Source organism: Microtus oregoni, unplaced genomic scaffold (assembly GCF_018167655.1).
Source record: "Microtus oregoni isolate MIOR12 unplaced genomic scaffold, Mior012 000036F_ref0000092, whole genome shotgun sequence".
NCBI classification, from domain to species: Eukaryota; Metazoa; Chordata; class Mammalia; order Rodentia; family Cricetidae; genus Microtus; species Microtus oregoni.
This window is the reverse complement of record NW_024543095.1, coordinates 5,878,517-5,899,173: the sequence shown is the minus strand read 5'-3', so window position 1 is coordinate 5,899,173 and position 20,657 is coordinate 5,878,517. Positions and strand designations below refer to the sequence as shown.

General features: G+C 43.4%; 1 protein-coding gene across 3 annotated transcripts in view; it reads right to left on the bottom strand.

The window, feature by feature from the left end:
* Positions 1-20,657, bottom strand: part of Ttc27 (tetratricopeptide repeat domain 27) — a 126,780-nt gene that overhangs the window by 44,036 nt on the left and 62,087 nt on the right. For all 3 annotated transcript variants that reach the window (XM_041631073.1, XM_041631075.1, XM_041631074.1), the window contains exon 13: positions 2,838-3,065. In XM_041631073.1, coding sequence (XP_041487007.1) covers positions 2,838-3,065 — 228 coding nt within the window. The remainder of the gene's footprint in view (positions 1-2,837; positions 3,066-20,657) is intronic.

Here is a 20,657-nt window from a genome sequence, read left to right as displayed (position 1 = left end):
GTGTACATACACACTTCCTCTTTGGGTGGATGACAACACTAGAGCCACAAATAGGGCTCAACTTGCTGTCTGTATCAATGATGGTGACACTGAGGAAAACGGCTTTTAGTGCCATTAAAGGCACAGCTAAAGAAATGTATGCGAAGTAGTAAAATGGAGTGCTATGGTGATCCTCTTTGATCTGGCTCAAAGAGAATCAGCATATCTGGCTAATTACCTGGGGTGTCCTGCAGATGGTAGGCAAAAATCAAGGTCTCAGAAAATTAATATTAGATGATACATTTACTGCCCCCAAACTCACATTCAATGAAGCATCACTGCACAGTACATCAAGAAAATGTATAGTCAAAAGCATTAAAAAGGGTAAAAGCTGCCAGGTGGTGGCAGCACATGCTCTTAGTCCCAGAATACAGAAGACAGAAGCAGGCAAATCTCTGAATTCAAGGCTGCCTAGTCTACAGAGTGAGTCCCAAGACAGCCAGAGTTACACAGAGAAACCTTGCCTCAATAAATAACTAAACAAAGCGTAAACAAGAGAACAACACAAACGGGTAACATCATATAAATTGCTATCAAGACTGTGAATTTCATAAGGGACAAGAGATTAAATCATCATCAATTACATTCCTTAAAACTGCCCACGCTCTTTTCAACAAAACAAAAGAGGGAGGGGAGGAGGTCTAGGCAACATCACTACTTTTCAGGAATAAAATGGCTAAATCAAGGTCAAATATCAAAAAGATTTCATGATTTTCAACTCACCATCACATTGCTTGTAGTTATGAAAACAAAAGTTACCAGAACTTGACAACAAAACCTAGCTTATAGACTTGTCATTTTCCATGGATTCAACCACTCACTTAAATGAGTTAAGCATGTTTCTTTGAGGTAAAACCAATGTATCAAGCTGCAAGTATGACAAGTCCAGATTAAGGCAGACAATTTTATGCATCCTGACACATGGGCTAAATACTATTCTGTGAACAAAATATGTAGCTTTGCTTCTCAATTTGACACAGAATTTAAACACAGATTTTGGGATTTCCATGAAAATAGTATTTTGATATATTCAGGACTCCATTTTCAATTGACACGAATCTATGTAACCTGCCAACTTACACATAAAGCTGCAACCTAACATTCATCTTAAAGAAAAAAATGTGATCATGTGTTTTCCTGACTTTTAAACACCATGAATTACTCATGTCATCTATGGCAACACCTAGATTTGTGAGCAACTACTTTACAAACCGTTTTCAGTGTATTTATTTCATGTGCATGAGTGTTTTGCCTGCCTGTATGTAAGTGCACCATATGTATGGCTGGTGCCTGAGGAGGTCAGAGGAAGGTATCGGGTCCCCTGGAACTGGAGCTACGGATGGTTGCTAGGAACCGAACTCCAGTTCTCGGCAAGAGCACCGTGTTGTGTTCCTAACAGCTGAGCAACTCTCCAGCCCACATGAGCAACTGTTCTCACCAAAGCACACCGAGAGTTCCATGAGAACCAAGCTGTCTGATGAGCACTTAGAGCTAACCAAGAACTGCAACTGCTTCCACCAAACCAGATACTGACACATTCTGTTGTCAGATGCAATGTTCTATGTTCCTTTGTAACTGTCTGTCACATTTATGTGTTTTTAAAAGCCCACAAAGTTTGTGACTTAGATATGTTCATTTTCTTTATTAGTGGTTACAAACAGGGCCTGCTCAATAACCTTAAAAGACCCTCTGAAGGTGCTGCACGGTTAGGATCAGTCTGTGACAGACTTGCTGCCTATCTGTAATAGCAAATGTCTGTCACACAAACTGTACAGACCTGTTCTCATAGGCTTTCATTATTGCCTGTAGATTTAACGTGTGGTGTAAGAAAGTTCTTTTCCATCTTGTGTGTGACCCTGAGGAACCAAAAGGTCAGCCTCCCCTATTCTAGACAAATTGATGTTTTCAGTGTAAAAGACACTCCCTGCGTCTGCTGTCTACACACAGGCAAGGGGTGGAAGTCTCCACCAGATGAATTATTCAAACCAGTGCGCATGTGCAGGTGCCAGGACCAGTGAAATGAGAGCAAATACAAAGTCTGACACAGAGAGAGAAGACGGTCTCTTATGCAATCACTTCACCAACTGAGAATCATTGGGTATCAATAAGGTGGATCTCCCCTTAGAGATAGGACCTATCCTGCAGATTTACCAGGAAGTTAAGGAGCTAGACACCTTTTGCATTAATTTTTCAAATCTTATAAAGTTGTTCACGTGGGGCTGGAGAGATGGCTCCCATCAGTAAAGTGTTCAAGCTCAAGGGCCTGAGTTTGATTCTCAGAACCCACGTAAAAAACCACCTTTCTAATGCCAGCACTGGAAAAACACAGAGCAGGATCCCCAGCTCAACGGCAATCCACACAGACTGCAGGATCCCCAGCTCAACGGCAGTCCACACAGACAGCAGGATCCCCGGCTGAACGGCAGTCCACACAGACAGCAGGATCCCCGGCTGAACAGCAGTCCACACAGACAGCAGGATCCCCGGCTGAACAGCAGTCCACACAGACAGCAAGATCCCCAGCTCAAAGGCAGTCCACATTGCCTGTTTAGTGGGCTCTGAACGAATGAGAGAACAAGGATGGCAGCTCCCGAAGTACTGATGCCTGCTGCTGTCCTTTGCCCTCCCACAGGCCCAAAGGCAAGTGCACCCGCATACATATCTACAGAAAATATATTTTCAATGTTCTGATCTATTTGCGCGTGTATAAATCTAGACATTTTCTCCTGAAATCATCAATAGTGCCTTCTACATGTTACTGTATTTATTGAAGAGCCGGAGGCTTTCTGAGATCTCACCTGCATGGGGTTGATCTTCACTGAGCGTTCAAAGCACTCCACACACTCCCGAAACTCCTTGTTCCGAAGGTGGAGGAGGGCTTTGGAGCGCTGGGCGCGAGCACTTCGATGTCGTGACAGCTCCCAGGCCTTGTCGTAGCAGGAGTGGTCTTGCAGGACATCTCCAAGCAAGCAGTATAAACTCGGAGTTTCCTTTTTCTCCAGTTCTCGCCTAAGGATTTCTTCTGCCTGGGAACAACAACAAAAACAGTAAAATCACTTCATTGTGACTGACTGCTATTTTCAGTACACATACAACTTTTATCTCATAGTCTGTGTATTTTCAATTACTTGTCATTTTAAGGCTTGAGAGCACAGGCTGCCTGAGAAAGGCCCAAGGGAAAGCAAGTGAAAAGGAACCAGGGGAGGCAGGGCCTGTTGTACGGCCCTGGGATCCCCTGGGTACTGGGGCGCTGCCTGCCTGTCAGGAGGGTCCACTTCAAGACGTTCCCTGCTTTGCTTGGCCCCACTGCTGCTGCTAGAGAAGGGTCTTTACCTCACCTCGGCCCACAGCATTACTGGTTCCAAGTCTCTATTTATGTTGTTGAAGAGAGGACACAGGTAGTGCCAAAGGAGACAATGCCAAGTAGAAAGGACAGGGAACTGAGGTGGGAGTCGGGTTATAAAGAGGCAGAAGAGGGAGAGCAGGCAGGAGTCACTGGACGGGCCGCAGAGACCTGTCAGTCCTTTAGACCCAAAAGGTCTCAGAGCTCTAATTGTAAGCTCCCAAGGCCTAGAGCTCTAATTGTAAGCGCCCAAGGCCTAGAGCTGGAAGTAGCAAGGCTAAGGAGCCCTGTCCCCGGGCATACACAAGAGCTGCAGAGCCAGGGGCCTGATCCTCAAGGCTTTACCTGGAGCCACAGCTCTAGCGGCTACAACTTGCTACGGCTCACACCTGTCTACCACTGGCAAACGCTCAACCAAAGACCAGCACTAACGACGTTCTCCTTATTTACCCCAACCTCTGTCCAGGTGGAGCAAAAGGTACACCCAGCCTGATTGGTAACATCAACACCAGGCAGGCACATGTGGTTCCAAACAGCCCATTGGCTTCAGAACTTAAGGACTGATGTTCATAATGCACGGCCACCTGATCAAGTAACGCTAATTCTGTGTGTATTACAACTACGCATCCTCAACTTATCTCACCCACGTCTGCCATCCTGTTTCTGATCATCGGCAAACTGAAAGTCTGTATATTAGATTTAGTGTAAGTTAGACATATCTGTAATTACTAAATCATCTAATTTGTGGACTCTTTTCAATAAGGGATCCACTTCTGAAAGTGCCTTTAGATGTCGGCACATTTGCATCTGTGATATAGTACAGGAAAGTTATAGACTGTCCAGCCTTACTCCAGACATGGATTCAAAATTTATTAAGCAGTTTCCTAGGTAAAATAATTGTAAGTCCCTGAAAGCCAAAACAAACATGAAGTTTTATAATTCAACATTTTAGAATATAAACCCTCTCTTCACAAATAATATAATGGTTATTAATGTATCTGATCAAAACTCTATGATCTATAAAAACAGACACTTAACTAAAACTTCATGATAGTGGCCGCACCATCTTTGGTGAAATACGCTTATAGTGTGGTTTAAAGCATTTCTCTTGACAAGACGGCATTTAAACTTTGTGCCACGCCATTCCAGAAATTCCAAAGCTGACTCACTTAAAATTCCTTTCTGTTCTACCCTGTTATAGCAGTGTCTGTGGTCTGCAATAAATATCATAGTCACTCGGTACGGGTGTGATTGCAGGCACTGTCTCCCTGGAAATCTCTGTCCGCAGCTCATCTGTTGAGTTGGAAGATGCCATGACTGTGAAGTGTACAAACACTGGCAGTCCATGACACCCAGTGAAGAAAGAATTCTTGGTGCCTCAGACTAAAGCACCGACAAGCACAGGGTTTAGTGTACTGAGTGACAGGACACTATAAAGGAGCACCAGCAAGAGGTAGGTCAGCTTCTTCCAAATTCACTAGACAGTGGATTCACTAGACAGTGTTTCCATCCCCAAGGTGGAGAACGAGGGACTTCCCGATGGCCTCAGAGGGCTTGTTGTCCTTGTCACTGTCAGACTGGTGCTTCTGACAGGACTGCTGCCGCACAGATAGGGCAGACTGGGGCTCATTAGTTTTGTGTAAAAGTCAGAGCTAATCACATATGGTTCACTCTATTGCTTTTACTTTCTCAATGAACTTTTAGCTACACATCTTTTTATTATTATTATTATTATTCTTTAGCAAGTACTCTATGTGGGCTTAGGACTATGGCAAAGATAACACTTTCGAAGCTGGAAGCTTTTCCTGGATGCTGGGTTGGAGCCCTGTGCTGTCGTGTAAGCAGTCTCATTATTCCTCCGCTAATTCATGAGGAGAAACAACATAGAGAAGCCGTGAGATGAGGAAAAAACTCCAGCTCGCTTCAAGCTCTCCTAAGTATGCAGTACTTCTCATGGCATGAGCATCCTAAAACCCTGTGAAACACCCTTCACCACCACCTAATCCTAACAACTGAGAAACCCCAAATCCCAGTCAAGTCCTCCCTAAGCTCCTGCCCCACAGAAACAGAGAGGAGACACAAAACGACTTAAGGGGAGACTTCAGTGGGTTTAAGACACTATGTTTTGGGTAAACTCATACATAGGCAGTAGGGAATGCAGGAGAGTAAGCTGAGTACCTGATACTCCATCAAGGCCAGAAGCAGAGACCAATGATCATCAAAGACTAGACTCAGGAACTTTTGGATTAGTCAAGGAACAGAAATTCTCCAACTTCATTTGAGTCCTATGCAGAAGCAACAGTCCTAACTATTCAAGATTGATCCAAGTTAAGACACTAGGACTGACACCTCCACCATCCTATCGGTCATGACCTCTAGACATTTAAATTCACATTTAGAAGGCACTCAACGATTTTAATTTATGCAGAGAAAACTTTGGGATCAAAAAGATTCTAGAGGTGTGAAACCAGAGACAAATGGGATCATAACTGAAGTCAGGCTGAGCCCTAGAAGAGTTCTGACTCACAATGCTAACTCAAAGGGCTGGGGATGGTTCTGAATAATGTGCTCAACTACATGACTAAACTTGGACTCAAATGAGGCCAGAAACTAAGCAAGTTGAGATACAAGGAATTCCTCATGTAATGTGAAAGAAGGAATCCAACACTCAGAATAGAGATTTATTAATTTATCATTTGCAACCTGCTCACCCACCCCGCTGTCATCCAGGGCCTAGCGGTTGATCCCTTCATCTTGCCTTTGAGAAACAGCGCACAGGGGAGAAGGAGCATACTTGCAAAGGCCTAACAAATGTGCCGTGAAATAGGGAAAATCTCAGGAGTACTTCTGCTGTTGTGGGTTTCCAGATTACAATGGAGATGATGAGACCCACAGTGGCAGAGACCTGCCAATTGCACTGCAAGCAAAAATAGGCATAGTGATTTGTGACAGACACAGCCAGCCAAAGTCACACTAGAGCAGTTGGCCCAGCATGGATTGCAAGTGGTGGCTGACTAATCACAATCAAAGCAAACAGGCAGCCAACGAAGGTCAACATTGCTCTATAGAACACTTTAAAAAGTATCTGAGTTTCTACTCAAGATGCCATCTCTCACCCAGCTCCTATCCCTAAATATCTTCAAAGACTCAGTCTCTTAAACTCCATAAAAAAAGGAAGATACCATGTGATAATGTACCAGGTGCATAGCAAAACTCTTTTCTTCTGTTAGCTATAAAGAAGTAAACATACCCATTACTACGTATTTGTATCCTAGGAAAAGGGCAACATCTCCTCTTTTAGAATTAGTTTTTGGTTACTGGAAATCTTTTGGAACTTAAAGAATTTGTAGGTGTCAGTCTGTTCCAGAGTAGCCTAGTAAGTATCTGAGCCCACGCCAGCAAAAGCCCGCAGGGGTGTGACTGCAGTATAGAGAGCCAAGCAATGGTCCCAGCAGCACTGTAGATCTACGGAAGCCACAGAGGGCTCTGTCTAAACTTCAAAGGTACTATACATGTAGGGTACAGTTAGCCCACTCATTTACACCGAGAATATGTTTGGGTCCTGAAAAACACCATGAATTATTGTAAATAATACAGGGGTTGTACTGCTTATAGCTACTGTCCAGGATATGATCTCTTTTCTGAAGTCCTGGCCCTGAAAGACAGATATGGATAAAGAAAACATGCTTCTGTCTATCCAATAGCTACATACTGGCAGATCAGAGCACAGTGACAGCACACTGTACTAGCCTGCCTGAGAATGACTTGAACTTCATGTTTTGATTTTCTTATCAATCCATCAGACCACATCAGCCAATGGCCTTGATGATACTATACTGACAGAATTCAAGAAACCAAGAAAGACACTGTGTCAATGTCAACCAAAAACCAACTGAAAATCAACTGTTTTATGCCACAGCATATAATGAAAAAATGTTCAGTTTATAAAAAAAATTATCTTCATAATTTACCCTCAAGGAATTTACCTATTAACTAAAACAAGCAGTTATGGTTTTAATCTAAAATGTTACACACAAGCTCTTGTTTTAACACTTGTCCCAGCTATAACCACTATTTTGGAACCTTTAGCAAATGGGGCCTTTGAAGGGGATACTCAGCCTGATCTGGCATCAGTCTGCTTCCCGGTGAGACACTTGTGCCTCTGCCACACCCGACACCGCCCCAGCTCCACTATGCCTGTCATGCCCCACACTGCCAAGATCTACTATGCCTCCACCGCTATGGTGGTCAGGATCCCTCTGAAACTAAATGAAAGTTAATTTTTCCTACCTCAAGTTGCTTCTGTTGGGTACTGTGTTCAGAACACCAGGTCATTAAGATCACAAGATACAAGGCTTGTGAAATAAAATGTTTAATTTTATATGCTCCAAACTCTGATAAAGAAATAAATGGTTTGAAGTTTGCCTGTGTCAGAACTCTTCTTTAACTGAATGAGATAATATACAAAGCATCTGCTGGTAGTTTGCTGTCTTCCAGATAACGAAACCCCCAAGTCAAAGGGCTAAACCCTTACCTGGGCATTTATGTCCTGTCAATGTGCTTAACCTACTAGCAGTGAGGTTCCCTAAAATCTCCTTTGCTTCTGTTTCCATGTTAGAAGTGACTGGAGGGGAACCTGCTGGAACTAACTACAAGTAGAATGAAGCAACAGTCTTTGCATGCCAACATGGTCATGGGCAAAAACAGTGCCAAGCCAGCCCTTGCCTTGTATGTGTGGCTGATCTTCCTAGCTGTGAGCCTGGCTGATCTTAGCTCTGAGCCCTGCTGCTCAAAGCAATCCCAGGCCCTCTGTGAGGGCCTCCCATTGAGCTCACAGGGCTGCCAGCTGCAGAGTTACCAAGATTCCCACAAACCTCTGTTCAAGGTCCCCTTCATGGTCTCACTTCAGTGGAAAAGACCTGGCTTCTCAGATTCCCCTTCAAGGTCTGTCTTCCCTACCAGCGTCAGCGCTCACACAGACTGAAAGACCTGCCCCAGCCTCTCTCACCTCACAACCTCTAGGCTTTCTAGAACTCCCCATATTTAAACAAGCCCTAGCTCCAGGAAACCCCTTAGCCCCAAAAGGATTCAAACATCCACTACTTCCATAAATAAAGCAAGCCCGAGGGTACAGCCTGGTTGGCATTTTTACCTTTACATCCACATCACTTTGTATCTTTCCATTAAAATGCTGACACATAGGTTATTTTCAGACACTCCATCAGTGGGCAAATGCATTACCTCAGTCCCTATCACCATTCCGAGACACAGATATTAGCCATGCAAGACAAAGTTAAAATTTATGTTTCTCAGCCAAGAGGTAAGTCTCCAACCAAGACACAAGGCTAAAAAGCAGAAATCTCTCTCCAGGCTTAATATTATTCCTTGGATTGACAACAAAAAGAAGGAAGAGGAAGAGGAAGAAGGAAGGAAGGAGGAGAGGAGGAGAGGAGGAGGAGGAGGAGGAGGAGGAGGAGGAGGAAGAAGAAGAAGAAGAAGAAGAAGAAGAAGAAGAAGAAGAAGAAAAGTGGCAAGAATATCTGAAATCACCATAAAAGAGCAACCAGAAGGAGAACCAGCTTTCTTAGCACTCTCAAAGTTACCAAGTACATACAAGCAATAATACAAACCACAATCACTGGAAGGTAAAAGCCGGCTTTGTGGCACTGTAACTTGGCCGTGCCAATCCCCTCCTCCAGCTCTGTAGTATCCTGGAAAACCAAAAGGCTGCAGCCCCAGTCAGATCTTGCCTGACAGCCACAGAGGGAGCCCACCCAGTGTAGAGCTTCCTGAAAGCTTTGTTCTCAAATTCTGCATAAGAAATGAAGGCTGGAGAACCCATGTGCATCTCATCCAACTCCCAGCTTGTTCAGGGAGAAGCCCTCGAAAACAATTTAAGATAACTGGTAAATTTCATAGCTGCATGAGGTGGTAAATAACAGTGTGACAAAAAAAAAATTGAAGAAAAGATGAGACATTAAAAACGACTGACATAAACCTGTATTATCAGTGACTAAGTATAAAGGAACTAAATACGCTAACCAAAAGCAGAAACTGACAAAAAGAATAAAAATTACCCAAGTAAGACGTCATCTACAGGAGACACTCTTTAGATCTAAACATACAGATGGGTTGAGAGGAAAGGGGTCTGGGAAGGGATGATCAGTAACCAAGACAGCTAGGGTAGCTACACTAATCAGACAAAATAGACCTCCAGAAAAAAACTGTTAATGGGGGTGGGGGGAGGATCACTTTTGTGATAGAATGTTCATTCCACCAAGAAGATGTAACAGTTATAAATGTAGTATCTACAATACATTCCCAAATTACATGAAGCAGACACAGACAGCACAGGCAAGAGAAATGAGCAATGAAGCAAAGGTATACAGAGACTTTGCCTAACTTGCAATAATGAACAGAAAACTACCCAGTGATAGAAACAGAAGACATGAGTAATGCAACTGGCTGACAGACTGAAAAGATACCTAAGAAATATCCCAACGAACAAGAGCATCTGCAGCCCTCTAAAAACGCACACACATTCTCCAGGATGTATTAATGGCTTATGATACAAGCCCCAGTAAGTCTAAAAGGACTGTAATCTTGCAGTGAGCAGATTAAGGGAATCACAAACATGCAAAAGCTAAACACACACTCCAGAGCAGCCATGAGTCAAAGAGGAAATTACAGCACCTAGAGAGTGTAGGGATAAGCCCAGCCCATTAGGGGGCATGTTCGCCTAGGGCTAATGTTTACATATAAATCTGGCAAGCGTGAGCCCGCGCCCCTTCTGTTTTCCTGTTCTCTGCGGGAACCTGTGGGTCTGTAAGTCTATTTCCCCATTAAAGCTATATATATTTTTACAATCCGTCTGCATTCATTTACGCCATTACAAGAGAGGAAGCAAAACAGACATTCTAGAACTTACAGGACATGGGGAAAGTATGTGCAGAGGAAAATTTGTGGCTCCAGAAGCCTATGCTGATAAAGAAAAAATATCCATCAAATAACTTCATCTTCACCATAAGTATCAGAAAGAAGAGCAAGCTAGACCAGGCGGTGGTGGCACACACCTTTAATCCCAGCACAAGGGAGGCAAGGGCAGGAGGATCTCTGTGAGTTTAAGGCCAGCCTGGTCTATAGAGCAAGTTCCAGGTCAGGCTCCAAAGCTACAGAGTAAACCATGTCTCAGAAAACTAATAAATAAATAAATAAATAAGGAAGGAAGGAAGGAAGGAAGGATAAATTAAAAAAAAAGAGCAAGCTAAACCCAAAGCACGCAGACAGAATGAAATAACAAAGATAAGACAGAAGGCAGAAAAATGTCTAACAAAAGAATGATTCTAAAGACTCAAACCATTAAAATTCAAAATGAGAGGTTGGGGGATGGTCCAAGTTGATAAAGCATTTAACATACAAGCATGTGGACCAGAGCACAGATCCCCAGAACCAAGTAAAAGGCAGGCCACTGTAATCCCAGCACTTAGAGGTGGAGCCAGGATCCCTGGAGCAAACTTGCTACTGTAGCTAAGCAGTCGGGATCCATGGGCTCCTAGTTCAACAGACCAGGCCTCGGGAAAACAACGTGAAAAGAAACTCAGAGAGACACAGGCCTCCACACACAGACCCACATCTGTGCACTTGTACTTGTATGCACACACACACACACACACACACACACACACACATTTAAAAAGGTTTAAAAAGAGAGAAATGAATGAGGAGATACTGTTATTAGCCTTACAGAAATACCAAAGCTAGTAAGATATTCTCTACTCTATAGATACCCCACATTAAAATAGACTCCAAAGCTCAGAACATCAAATCAAACCTTAACAGTATCTATTTGATTAAAAAACATGACTCTACCAAAATATATTCCATTTCTGACTACACTCACTGCATTATAGACTTGCAGATTTGCTAGAGTCTAAGACACAGCATTTCCAACCTTTGTAAAGGAGACAAAATAAATGTACAAAACCAAGAGGAAGCAGAAAGCAGGAAAATGTGCACACTAAGGAATGCTAAAGGGTCAAGGATTGGCAGCTTACTTCAGCCTCCAACTCCCCCACCGAAACTCTAGAAGAACCAGGGTCACAGTGAGTGGCATGTAACTTGTCACTGCCAAGTTCCATCAACTGTGGATGTTTTATTAACTGGAAGATGGGTGTGGAGGGTCAGAATGAAGCAGCTTCCTAGAGCAGGGGAGGGCACCAGAGCACTGACCCTGCCTGGTCTGGACTGACCTCTTCCCACAAATTAATGCCCTGCATTTTTGTGTTAGATAAGTTAATTCTTCCTCCTTGAGCTCTGACACTTCATTCTCTTTCCCCGGGGCAGCACTCAAAGGCGGTACGCATTCCCTTCTCTAGCTAGTCACACTGCACCCCTTGGTCTGCTCAGCCTCTTTATCCTTCCTTCTTCACTTAGCCACTAAATTGGACACCATGTGCAGCCCCTGTGACATCATCTTGCAGGATGGAAATGTGATCAGCTGGGAGTCTTCGGAGTGTGGCTTCCTAGCTACCTACAAGTTGCTCTTCCCTACAAGAAAATACAAACGCTGGTGGTGAAGTGACTAGGGGAAGGAGCTGAAACGGGGTTTCCCTCTGTAGCCTGGGCTGGCCTCAAACTCAGCTAGCCTGCTCCTGCCTCAGCCTCCTCAATCCTGGGATGACACATAGCTCGGATACACATTTTTATAAAGATACAGGAAAGAAAACTTGTCACTTAAATGTCTATTAAAGAAGATAAAATTATATTTCCCACATATGCAAAGGATGCTTATTAATCTATTCTATTTTTACATGACACAATTACTTTTCTTAATGAAATTACATATAAACAGTGAATCTCAACATAAATTTACAGCCAGGACTTAAGCAGAACCTGAAATTACAGTTAAAATAATACATAGGGAAACTATACTGCTTAGTCCAAGGGGCACTGTGACATGCCCAGAGACACAGTGAAGGGAGGCTGTAAAGTGACCCTCCCAAGGAAAGATCCACCCCACTACCCTCACTATCTAGTCAGTACATTGTAGACATATTTTGTTTGAGCTCTAACAAAGTTGGCCTGAAGATCAGAGTGCCACAGAGTGGTGGTACACACCTTTAATCCCAGCACTCGGAAGACAGGCAAATGGATCTCTGTGAGTTCAGGGCAACCCTGTGCTACCCACATTGACTCAGTCTAAAAGAAAAACAGCACCAAGCAGCGATGGCTCACATCTTTAATCCCAGCACCAGGGAAGTGGAGACGGGAAGTGATACAGTTGTGAGGAGAGAGGAATATAAAGTAGGAAGAGACAGGAGCTCAAGGCATTCAGACTGAGGTTTCATAGACAGCATTCAGTCTGAGGATTCCCCCATTCAGTCTGAGGATTACCCCATTCAGTCTGAGGATTTCGTAGAGGTCAGAACTAGTGGCTGGCTGCTCTGCTTCTCTGATCTTTCAGTTTTCATCCCCTAACATCTGACTCTGGGTTTTTATTATTAAGCCCAGTTAGAATTCACACTACAGTACACCACATAGGATTTGGACCCCGCTTTCCTTTAGTTGTTGGGTTTTGCTTTGGCTCTTGGTTTAGGGGTTGTTTTGGTTTCTTTGTTTGTTTTGTTTTCATCTTTTGGATCTCGAAGGAAAGCCAAAAAAATCTAGAGTTTTTAAAAGATAAAACCTAAATTTTTACTCTCATTTTTTTTTTTCCCAAATACTGTGAAAATCAGACAAAACATCTTGCTGGCCTACATTCACCCACAAACTGTCAACTTGCAACTTCGAATCCAGACCATAAACTCCTAGTACTTTGGGGACCAATTCTGCCACTCCCGGTGTAGTTCAGGTAGAACTGACCACAGGGAGGACAAACACACGACCTGGGACCCTCAGTGTTCACTTACACTTATAACAAACAGTATGTTGCTCTAAGTTGTTAAATGGGAAATCTGAGACTGAAGGGAGAGGCCCTACCCTACTCCTTCAATCCTAGACAACACCCTGACGGGCCTTGAGTTTGGGATAAGGATTATGGATAAAAGTTAAGTTCAATTTCTAAGAAAAAAAGAGATGAAACACTCCAGGTTTTTCTCTCTATACTTTAGTCAGAAGTAATTCTCTAACAGTCTTCTTGGCTGTGAGCTATGATTACTGTGGATTAATGGGAGGAACTGAAGCCTCATCTGGCTTTGCATCTGGTCAGCACACAATGAGAGGAACTGGCAGAACAACAACTCTGGGAAGTCCTCCCGGTGAAAACTGACGATGGGAGACAAGCGTAGACTGTGATGGTTCTGAGGACCACAGAAATGACAGACAACCAACTAAAAGGGGATGGAAAAGAGACAGGTCAAGAATTGAAGATGGTGCTACTAAGGAGCTGGAGAAGTGGCTCAGTTAAGAGCGCTTGCTCTTGCAGAGGTCTGGGGTATAGCTCCTAGTACCCATGACACACAGCTCACAACTGTCTGTGACTCCAGGGGACCTGGTACCCTCTTCTGGCTTTGTAAATGGAAGTTTCTGTCCAACCCAGTCCCATAGCCATTCAGTCCCAAAGAAATACACAGAGGCTTATATTAATTATAACTAGCTCTTACAACTTAAATTAACCCATAATTTTTGTCTATGTTTAGCCACATGGCTTGGTACCTTTTCTCGGTAAGGGATTCTCATCTTGCTTCCTCTGCCTCTCTGCCTTTCCTCTTCTAAGGATTCTCTTCACCTGGTTGCCCCATCTATACTTCCTCATTGGCTATTGGCCGATCAGCATTTATTAAACCAAAATGAATGACAAATCTTTACAGTGCACAAGAGCATCATCCCACAGCATGGCTTCCATGCACATCCATGCACACACACATGAACACACCACACATATATATGAGCACAATTTTTTAACAACTCAAACAAAAGGGTAAAAAGAGGTGGCCTTTGGCAAAAGGCTTGAGTTAAAGAGTCATGCAAGTGTCCGGGTACAACAGTACACATGTGATGTGCAGGGACTCACACAGCGGTTCCCTCCGATTCCAGTTGTCTCCCTGAAGCAGAGAACAAACGTGGCTGATCTCGCTGTGTAAGTTAGCTCTCAGAAATGGGTACTGCCTGCTGGAAGGTGCTCTACCCAAGGATGAAGATGCTCACATGAGCCACACCCAAGAGGTGAGAAGACAGAGGCTCCACGCCTGGCTGGACCCTCCCAGCCTCACGACCTGTGTGGTGCTTCTCCCAGCCTCCACACACTCAGAGCCAGCTCCTCACTAATTGCTTCGTACATTTATGTGTGTGACAACACCAGGCCCTGGCTGGGTTGTTCTAAGAGTGGTTGCCAACACAAACACTCCAAGTCTAAGATAAAACAGAGTAATTTAAAACAGGCCTAGTTATCTGATTAGCTGGTCACCTCCTATTTGTATTACCCAGCTGTGGAGCATTTTCAGTTACTTTGCCTTAAAAACCTAATCTCTAATTTTTAAGAGAGGAACAGTAACCATGAAGGCAGGCAGGTGTGGGGAAAGGACAAGCTTTAGCAGAAATGGCGCTTAGGAGACAAAATCTGCCACTTAGCGACGCTAACCAGTATGACAAACTGACAAAACCAATTCACAGTTTGTAGTTTTTTACAAGCAGCATGTAATAACTACAGACCAAGCAAGTAAGGAATAATCCACGAGAAGCACTTAGGAACTGCATTATCTAACATCACTGTGTGAAAACTGGAATTCCTAAAGGTTCCCATTTCTATTTCTAAAGCTGAAGCAGAAGTAGGGGTGGGTACTCTATTGAGAACAAATGGTCAGTCATCCATAAAGAGGGTTCAACCGTAACATTTGCTTCCTAGTACATATTTGTTGTGTGGGGCCTATGGTGTCTGGGAACACAGCTCTAAATGACACAGAGTGGATAGCGCAGAGGAAATGAGCCAGCGAATGGGATAGTAGAGTAGTCTTGGGAACTGAAACGTTGAGAGAAGGGCTATGTAGATCTGGAGAGGAAGCAGAGGCCAGACGCTCTGTAAACACCAAAGGAGAACCAGAGAACAAGCGAGAGGTAGCTACGACGAAGGACAAGAGCTCCAGACACAAGAGCATCAACACTGAACCTGAACTAAGAACATGCCACCAGGCCAGGTGAGTACAGGAGCACCATCTTTCTGGAGCCTTGGGAGTAACACAAACGAGAGAATACGAGGGACGAGGCCACGAGGGACAGCCAGAGCACGATGCACCTGCGACCGTTCACTCTCCATCCTGGGAGTCACTGGTGGGCAGGACTGCCGTGGTCAGTCACTGCTCCGGCAAAGGACTTAAAAGGAACCTCACAATCCCATAAAGGAACTCTTATCTTGGAACCCCACCCCCGGAAAACTAAACTGACTACTGAAAAGACTCCACTGCTTTCAAAGTAGCACGATCACTTGTACCCTAAAATGGTAAGAATCCATGGTTACAGTCATTTGAAAATGCAGCACAATCAAATGACCTCAGGCAAACCTGGCTACCTATAAGGAAATGAGAACCAATCCTTACTTCTCCCCACACTCTCACCTCCTAGCCTCACCTCCAGGCGATGTCAGCTCAGTCACTGTTGCTTATTTAGAGACCAAATTAGGTTTGCTCAACAAAATGAGATTGTGCCATCAACTGGAGCAAACTCCAGTTGACAGATGAGTCAAACATCTGAAAAACTAATGCTAACAGATGAGAACCAGTTCTGATCCCAGGCTCAACCAAAATTAATCTTAGATGTTTTGCCAACAGCCATTAAATAGCAGGACTGTCTGCTAGCAGTATTCTAAATTAGAAGGACAAGGAGTAAACAAGGGTGTCACAAGAAAAATTAGACTCGGATAGTTCTCTAAATTAGCCTTTTAAAAACTAATTATTCCATTGCCGGGCGGTGGTGGCGCACGCCTTTAATCCCAGCACTTGGGAGGCAGAGGCAGGCGGATCTCTGTGAGTTCGAGACCAGCCTGGTTTACAAGAGCGAGTTCCAGGGCAGGCTCCAAAACCACAGAGAAACCCTGTCTCGAAAAAAAACCAAAAAAAAAAAAAAAAACCAAAAAAAAAAAACAAATTATTCCATCAAGCAGAAAATACAAGGATTAAAATTTCAAATATTTAGTGAAATCAAAATGTAGTGAAAACCACCAGCACATGGTCAAGACAGAAGCTCAACTCTTCAGAAAGAAAGCCCTTGCTTCCAACTTGAAGCAAGATTTTTTTTAGGGTCTATGGCTAAAATTATCTGAAAATGTAACAGAAAAGCAGGGATAGGGGAGTTGATGAGATGGCTCAGCAGTTAAGGGCACCTGCTGCTCTTGCAGAGGACATGGGTTTGGTGCCCAACACTTACAGAGAGGCTCACAACAACCTGTAACTCCAGTTCCAGGGGATCAAATACTCTTTTCTAGTTCCATAGGCACCGGTTATGCGTGCGTGCGCGCACACACACACACACACACACACACACACACACAAGCAAAACATGAGTTCACATAAACATAAACAAATCTTAAAAAAAAACAAACACGGCTTCTATGAGACAAAGTTTTAAAACCAATTTTTAAATCTCAAGATAGGGTAAGTGCTGGTAAGATGGTTCAGAGGTTAACAGCACTTGTTGCTTCTTAAGAGGACTAGGTTTAATTCCCAGAGACCACACAGTAGCCCACAGGCATCCATAATTCTAGTTCCAGGGGATCAAACCCTCTTCTGACCTCTGTAAGCACCTGGCACACATGTGCTGTTCATTCATAGACACAAACAAAACATTCTTACACATAAAGTAAAAAATAAATCTAAAAGAGAATTTTTAAAAAAAAATCAAGATGACATTTTTAGGTAGTAAGTTACAAAATGTATAACAAAATAAACAACTACATTTCTAAAGATTAAAATATGTACATTTCCAAGAATATTTAGAAGCAGAGGCATTTATCATTAAGCTAATTCTTACAAGACCATGCACAAATCTTGGAAGCAGTAATATTACAGTTATTAGGGGAAGCATCAAGGCCTTTCCTAATGTGCATGGATGCACTGTATGTTTTTCTCCCAATCAGGGCATCTCAGCTTCCCATATACGTTCTAAAAATAATTAAGTTAATATTTTATTTCAAGCACGCTTTGGGTATTTGTGATTCACCAACTTGCTTAATTTTCTAAAAAAAAAAAAAAACTCAAAACAAATTTCTAAAATACTATATCATCCAGAGAGATGGCCTAGTGGTAAAGAGCACTGGCTGTTCCTCCAGAGAACCTGGGTGTGATTCCCAGCACGCACATGGTGGTCTATGACTGTCTCTAATCCCCGGGAATCGGAAGCACCCTTCTGGCCCCTACAGACTCTGGGTATGTACATGGTATACACATATACATATACATAAAATAGTAATAAAAATAATTCTTAAAAAACTACCATTTCAAAGGTAATAATATTACCTATAGCCATTATTTATTTATTAACCAATGTAAAAGAATTACACAGTAAGATGATGAGATTGGAGCTCCATGAGATTGGGAACTAGGATATTCAATCTCCCATTCATCCTTTCTTTTTGGGGGAGGTAGGTGGGTTTTCAGACAGCGTTTCTCTGTGTAGCTTTGGAGACTTCCTGGAACTCGCTCTGCAGACCATTCTGGCCTCGAATTCACAGAGATCCTCCCCTTGCCTTTGCTGGGATTAAAGGCATCCATCCACCACCACCACCATGTGATGACTCATTCCTTCTTTAAACAAACATTTGAGACAATAGATGCTAAAAAATATTGACAAATTCTTAATGAAAGAGGAGAGTGCTTTGATGGTGACCTAATGCTCTGAATAATCCACACTAGCGACTGGCTGCTCTGATTTTTCCCCTAATCTATTCAGTAAAGTTTAACAATCCTTTCTGCCTTCAGAACATTGTTGGGCATTTCTTTGGCAATCTCTGTTTATATAGTTTAGTACAAAACAAAGTTTTATCAACTTTTGATTTGATTTGTTTTGTTTGAAACAAAACATGAGATCCTTAAAAAAAAAAAAAAAAAACATGAGATCCTCCTAGGCCCTCTGCATGCAGGCCTGGTCTGTTTGTGGGACCAGGATCTATCCCTGGTAACTGAGCTGACTTTTTTGGAGGCCATTCCATATAATGGGATGCCATGCTCAGCCTCAATACAGGGGGTAGGGGTTTGGTTCTGCCTCAATTGAATGTGCCAGGCTTTGTAGACTCCCCATGGGAGGGAGGCCTTACCCTTTCTGAAGAGTGGATGGGGGGAGGGAGTATGTGATGGGGGAGCAGGGGGAGGGGAGAGAGGGGGAACTGTAGTTGGTATATAAAATGAATAAAAACTTTAAAAAAAATTAACAGGCTCTTAGTATGTAGCCCAGGCTGGCCTCGAACTCAGGGATCCACCTGTGTCTGCTTCCTGAGTGCTGGGATTAAAGATGTGCTCCAACACACCTAGCCTTCATCTATTTTGAGGATCTTCCCCTGTAAGTTCTCACGAAGCGTTTGGTTATTACTTTAAAGAAATGTTAAAATCTCTGAGTTTGAGGCCAGCCTGGTCTACAAAGCAAATTCTAGGACAGCTAGGACTACACAGAGAAACCCTGCCTCAAAAAAAAAAAAAAAAAAAAAGGAAGGAAGGAAGGAAAGGTAGGCCAATGAAATTCTGATAACTTCACCAATGAATGGCAAATGTTTATTTCACAAATTCCAAGTTTATTTCTCTACTTTGGTTTTTTTGTTTGTTTGGTTTTGGTTTTAATTTAACAGCTTTTTATTTCGATGCTAAACCATATTGAGATCATCTTTTCATTTTAAATGGCAATTAAACCCAACAAACGGCATGCTAATACCACTGAAATAGTGACATGGAGAACATTATAACCAGCCTGCACAGACACAAGTATGGGTCACCTCACAGGTTAGTCAATGGACTGACTGAAATCTGAAGACATCTCTGACTGCAGATAATGCTGTCACTTCAAAGATACCAAATGAAACAGGCACACGCTTGGAACCATCAAACACTCACGAAGCACGGCTAGGTAAGGTACCACTCCGGATATACACATTACCATGTGAAAACCTAGAAGCCAAGCAGATGTGTGCTTCTAGACTAGGAAAGAGACATGGTAGATACAGCAAGCTGCTCAACATCACAAGGCTGGCAAGACAGCAAGTGCACACCTGAATTCAGGCAGCTGTCCCAAGAAGATGCCCTTAACCATCAGGCCACGCTGCCTCCTGAGCAGGTGATGAGAGGCAGACTTTGTAGCCCGAGCTGAGTCCTAAGGAGAGGGAATCTTCTGTGGTGTGGAGTCGGAGGGAATGCGAGGATAGCAGTGGCATTCTTTTCCAGGATCAAGATATTATGTAATCTTGACAGAAGCTTGAGTCCTGCTGGAAAAGAATGCTTTGCTGGGAAAGGGTGCTAAGAAGGGCCATTTGCAGCCAGCTGCTTCACAGGCACCATGGGACACAACGCAGCGATGCCAGCTTCCCGCCATACGATTGCCTTTCCACAAGGGTGGCTGTCTTGCACATATGAAGACCCTTTGAGACACCTGAGTACAGACATGGTGACGTGATCTGACACAAATATCATGGTCAAGAGTCAGCACCCTCCTTCACAAAGGGTTTAGCCAGTGAGTGATACCTTTGAGGTAGACAATAGGAGTTTTCCTTTAACCTCTAGGGGGGAAAATGTTGCTTTATGAGCTCAAGAGGACAGTCTGGCGTCAAACGAGAATAATCACGATACACCTGACACTGGCACCATGTTGAGAACTCCCTCCTAAACGAGATAACTACTTGGATACCCCAGAAGCTGCCACCACCACCACCATCACACACAGTCAATGTGGTTGCTGGCTGACTCCCTGCCAAACCTGCTGTTGAGTTCTAACTCACAAAGTATAATTTTCTTTCCCTTTTATAGACACTGGCCAGAATCCCAACCCTACTCCTCACTCTGCAGGCAATCTGACTCTCCCTGACCCCACCCCCACTCGAGGTCCATCTGTAGCTGGTAGCAGCCCCACCATACATGATTTTCCGACCTCTAACTTAAAAAGTTTAACATTTTCTCTTTTCCATCTTCCTCCACACCTGATAAGATCTCCAATTCTTCTCCTCTGGTTTCTATTCTCAAGCTCCAATAGAAGTGTCCTTGAGTATTCCTGAGTCCATTTCAATGCTTTGTTGACATTTAATTATTGCACATGTATGCACGAGGAGGTCAATGGATAACTTCGGTAGCTCGCTCCCCCAGTCTTATGT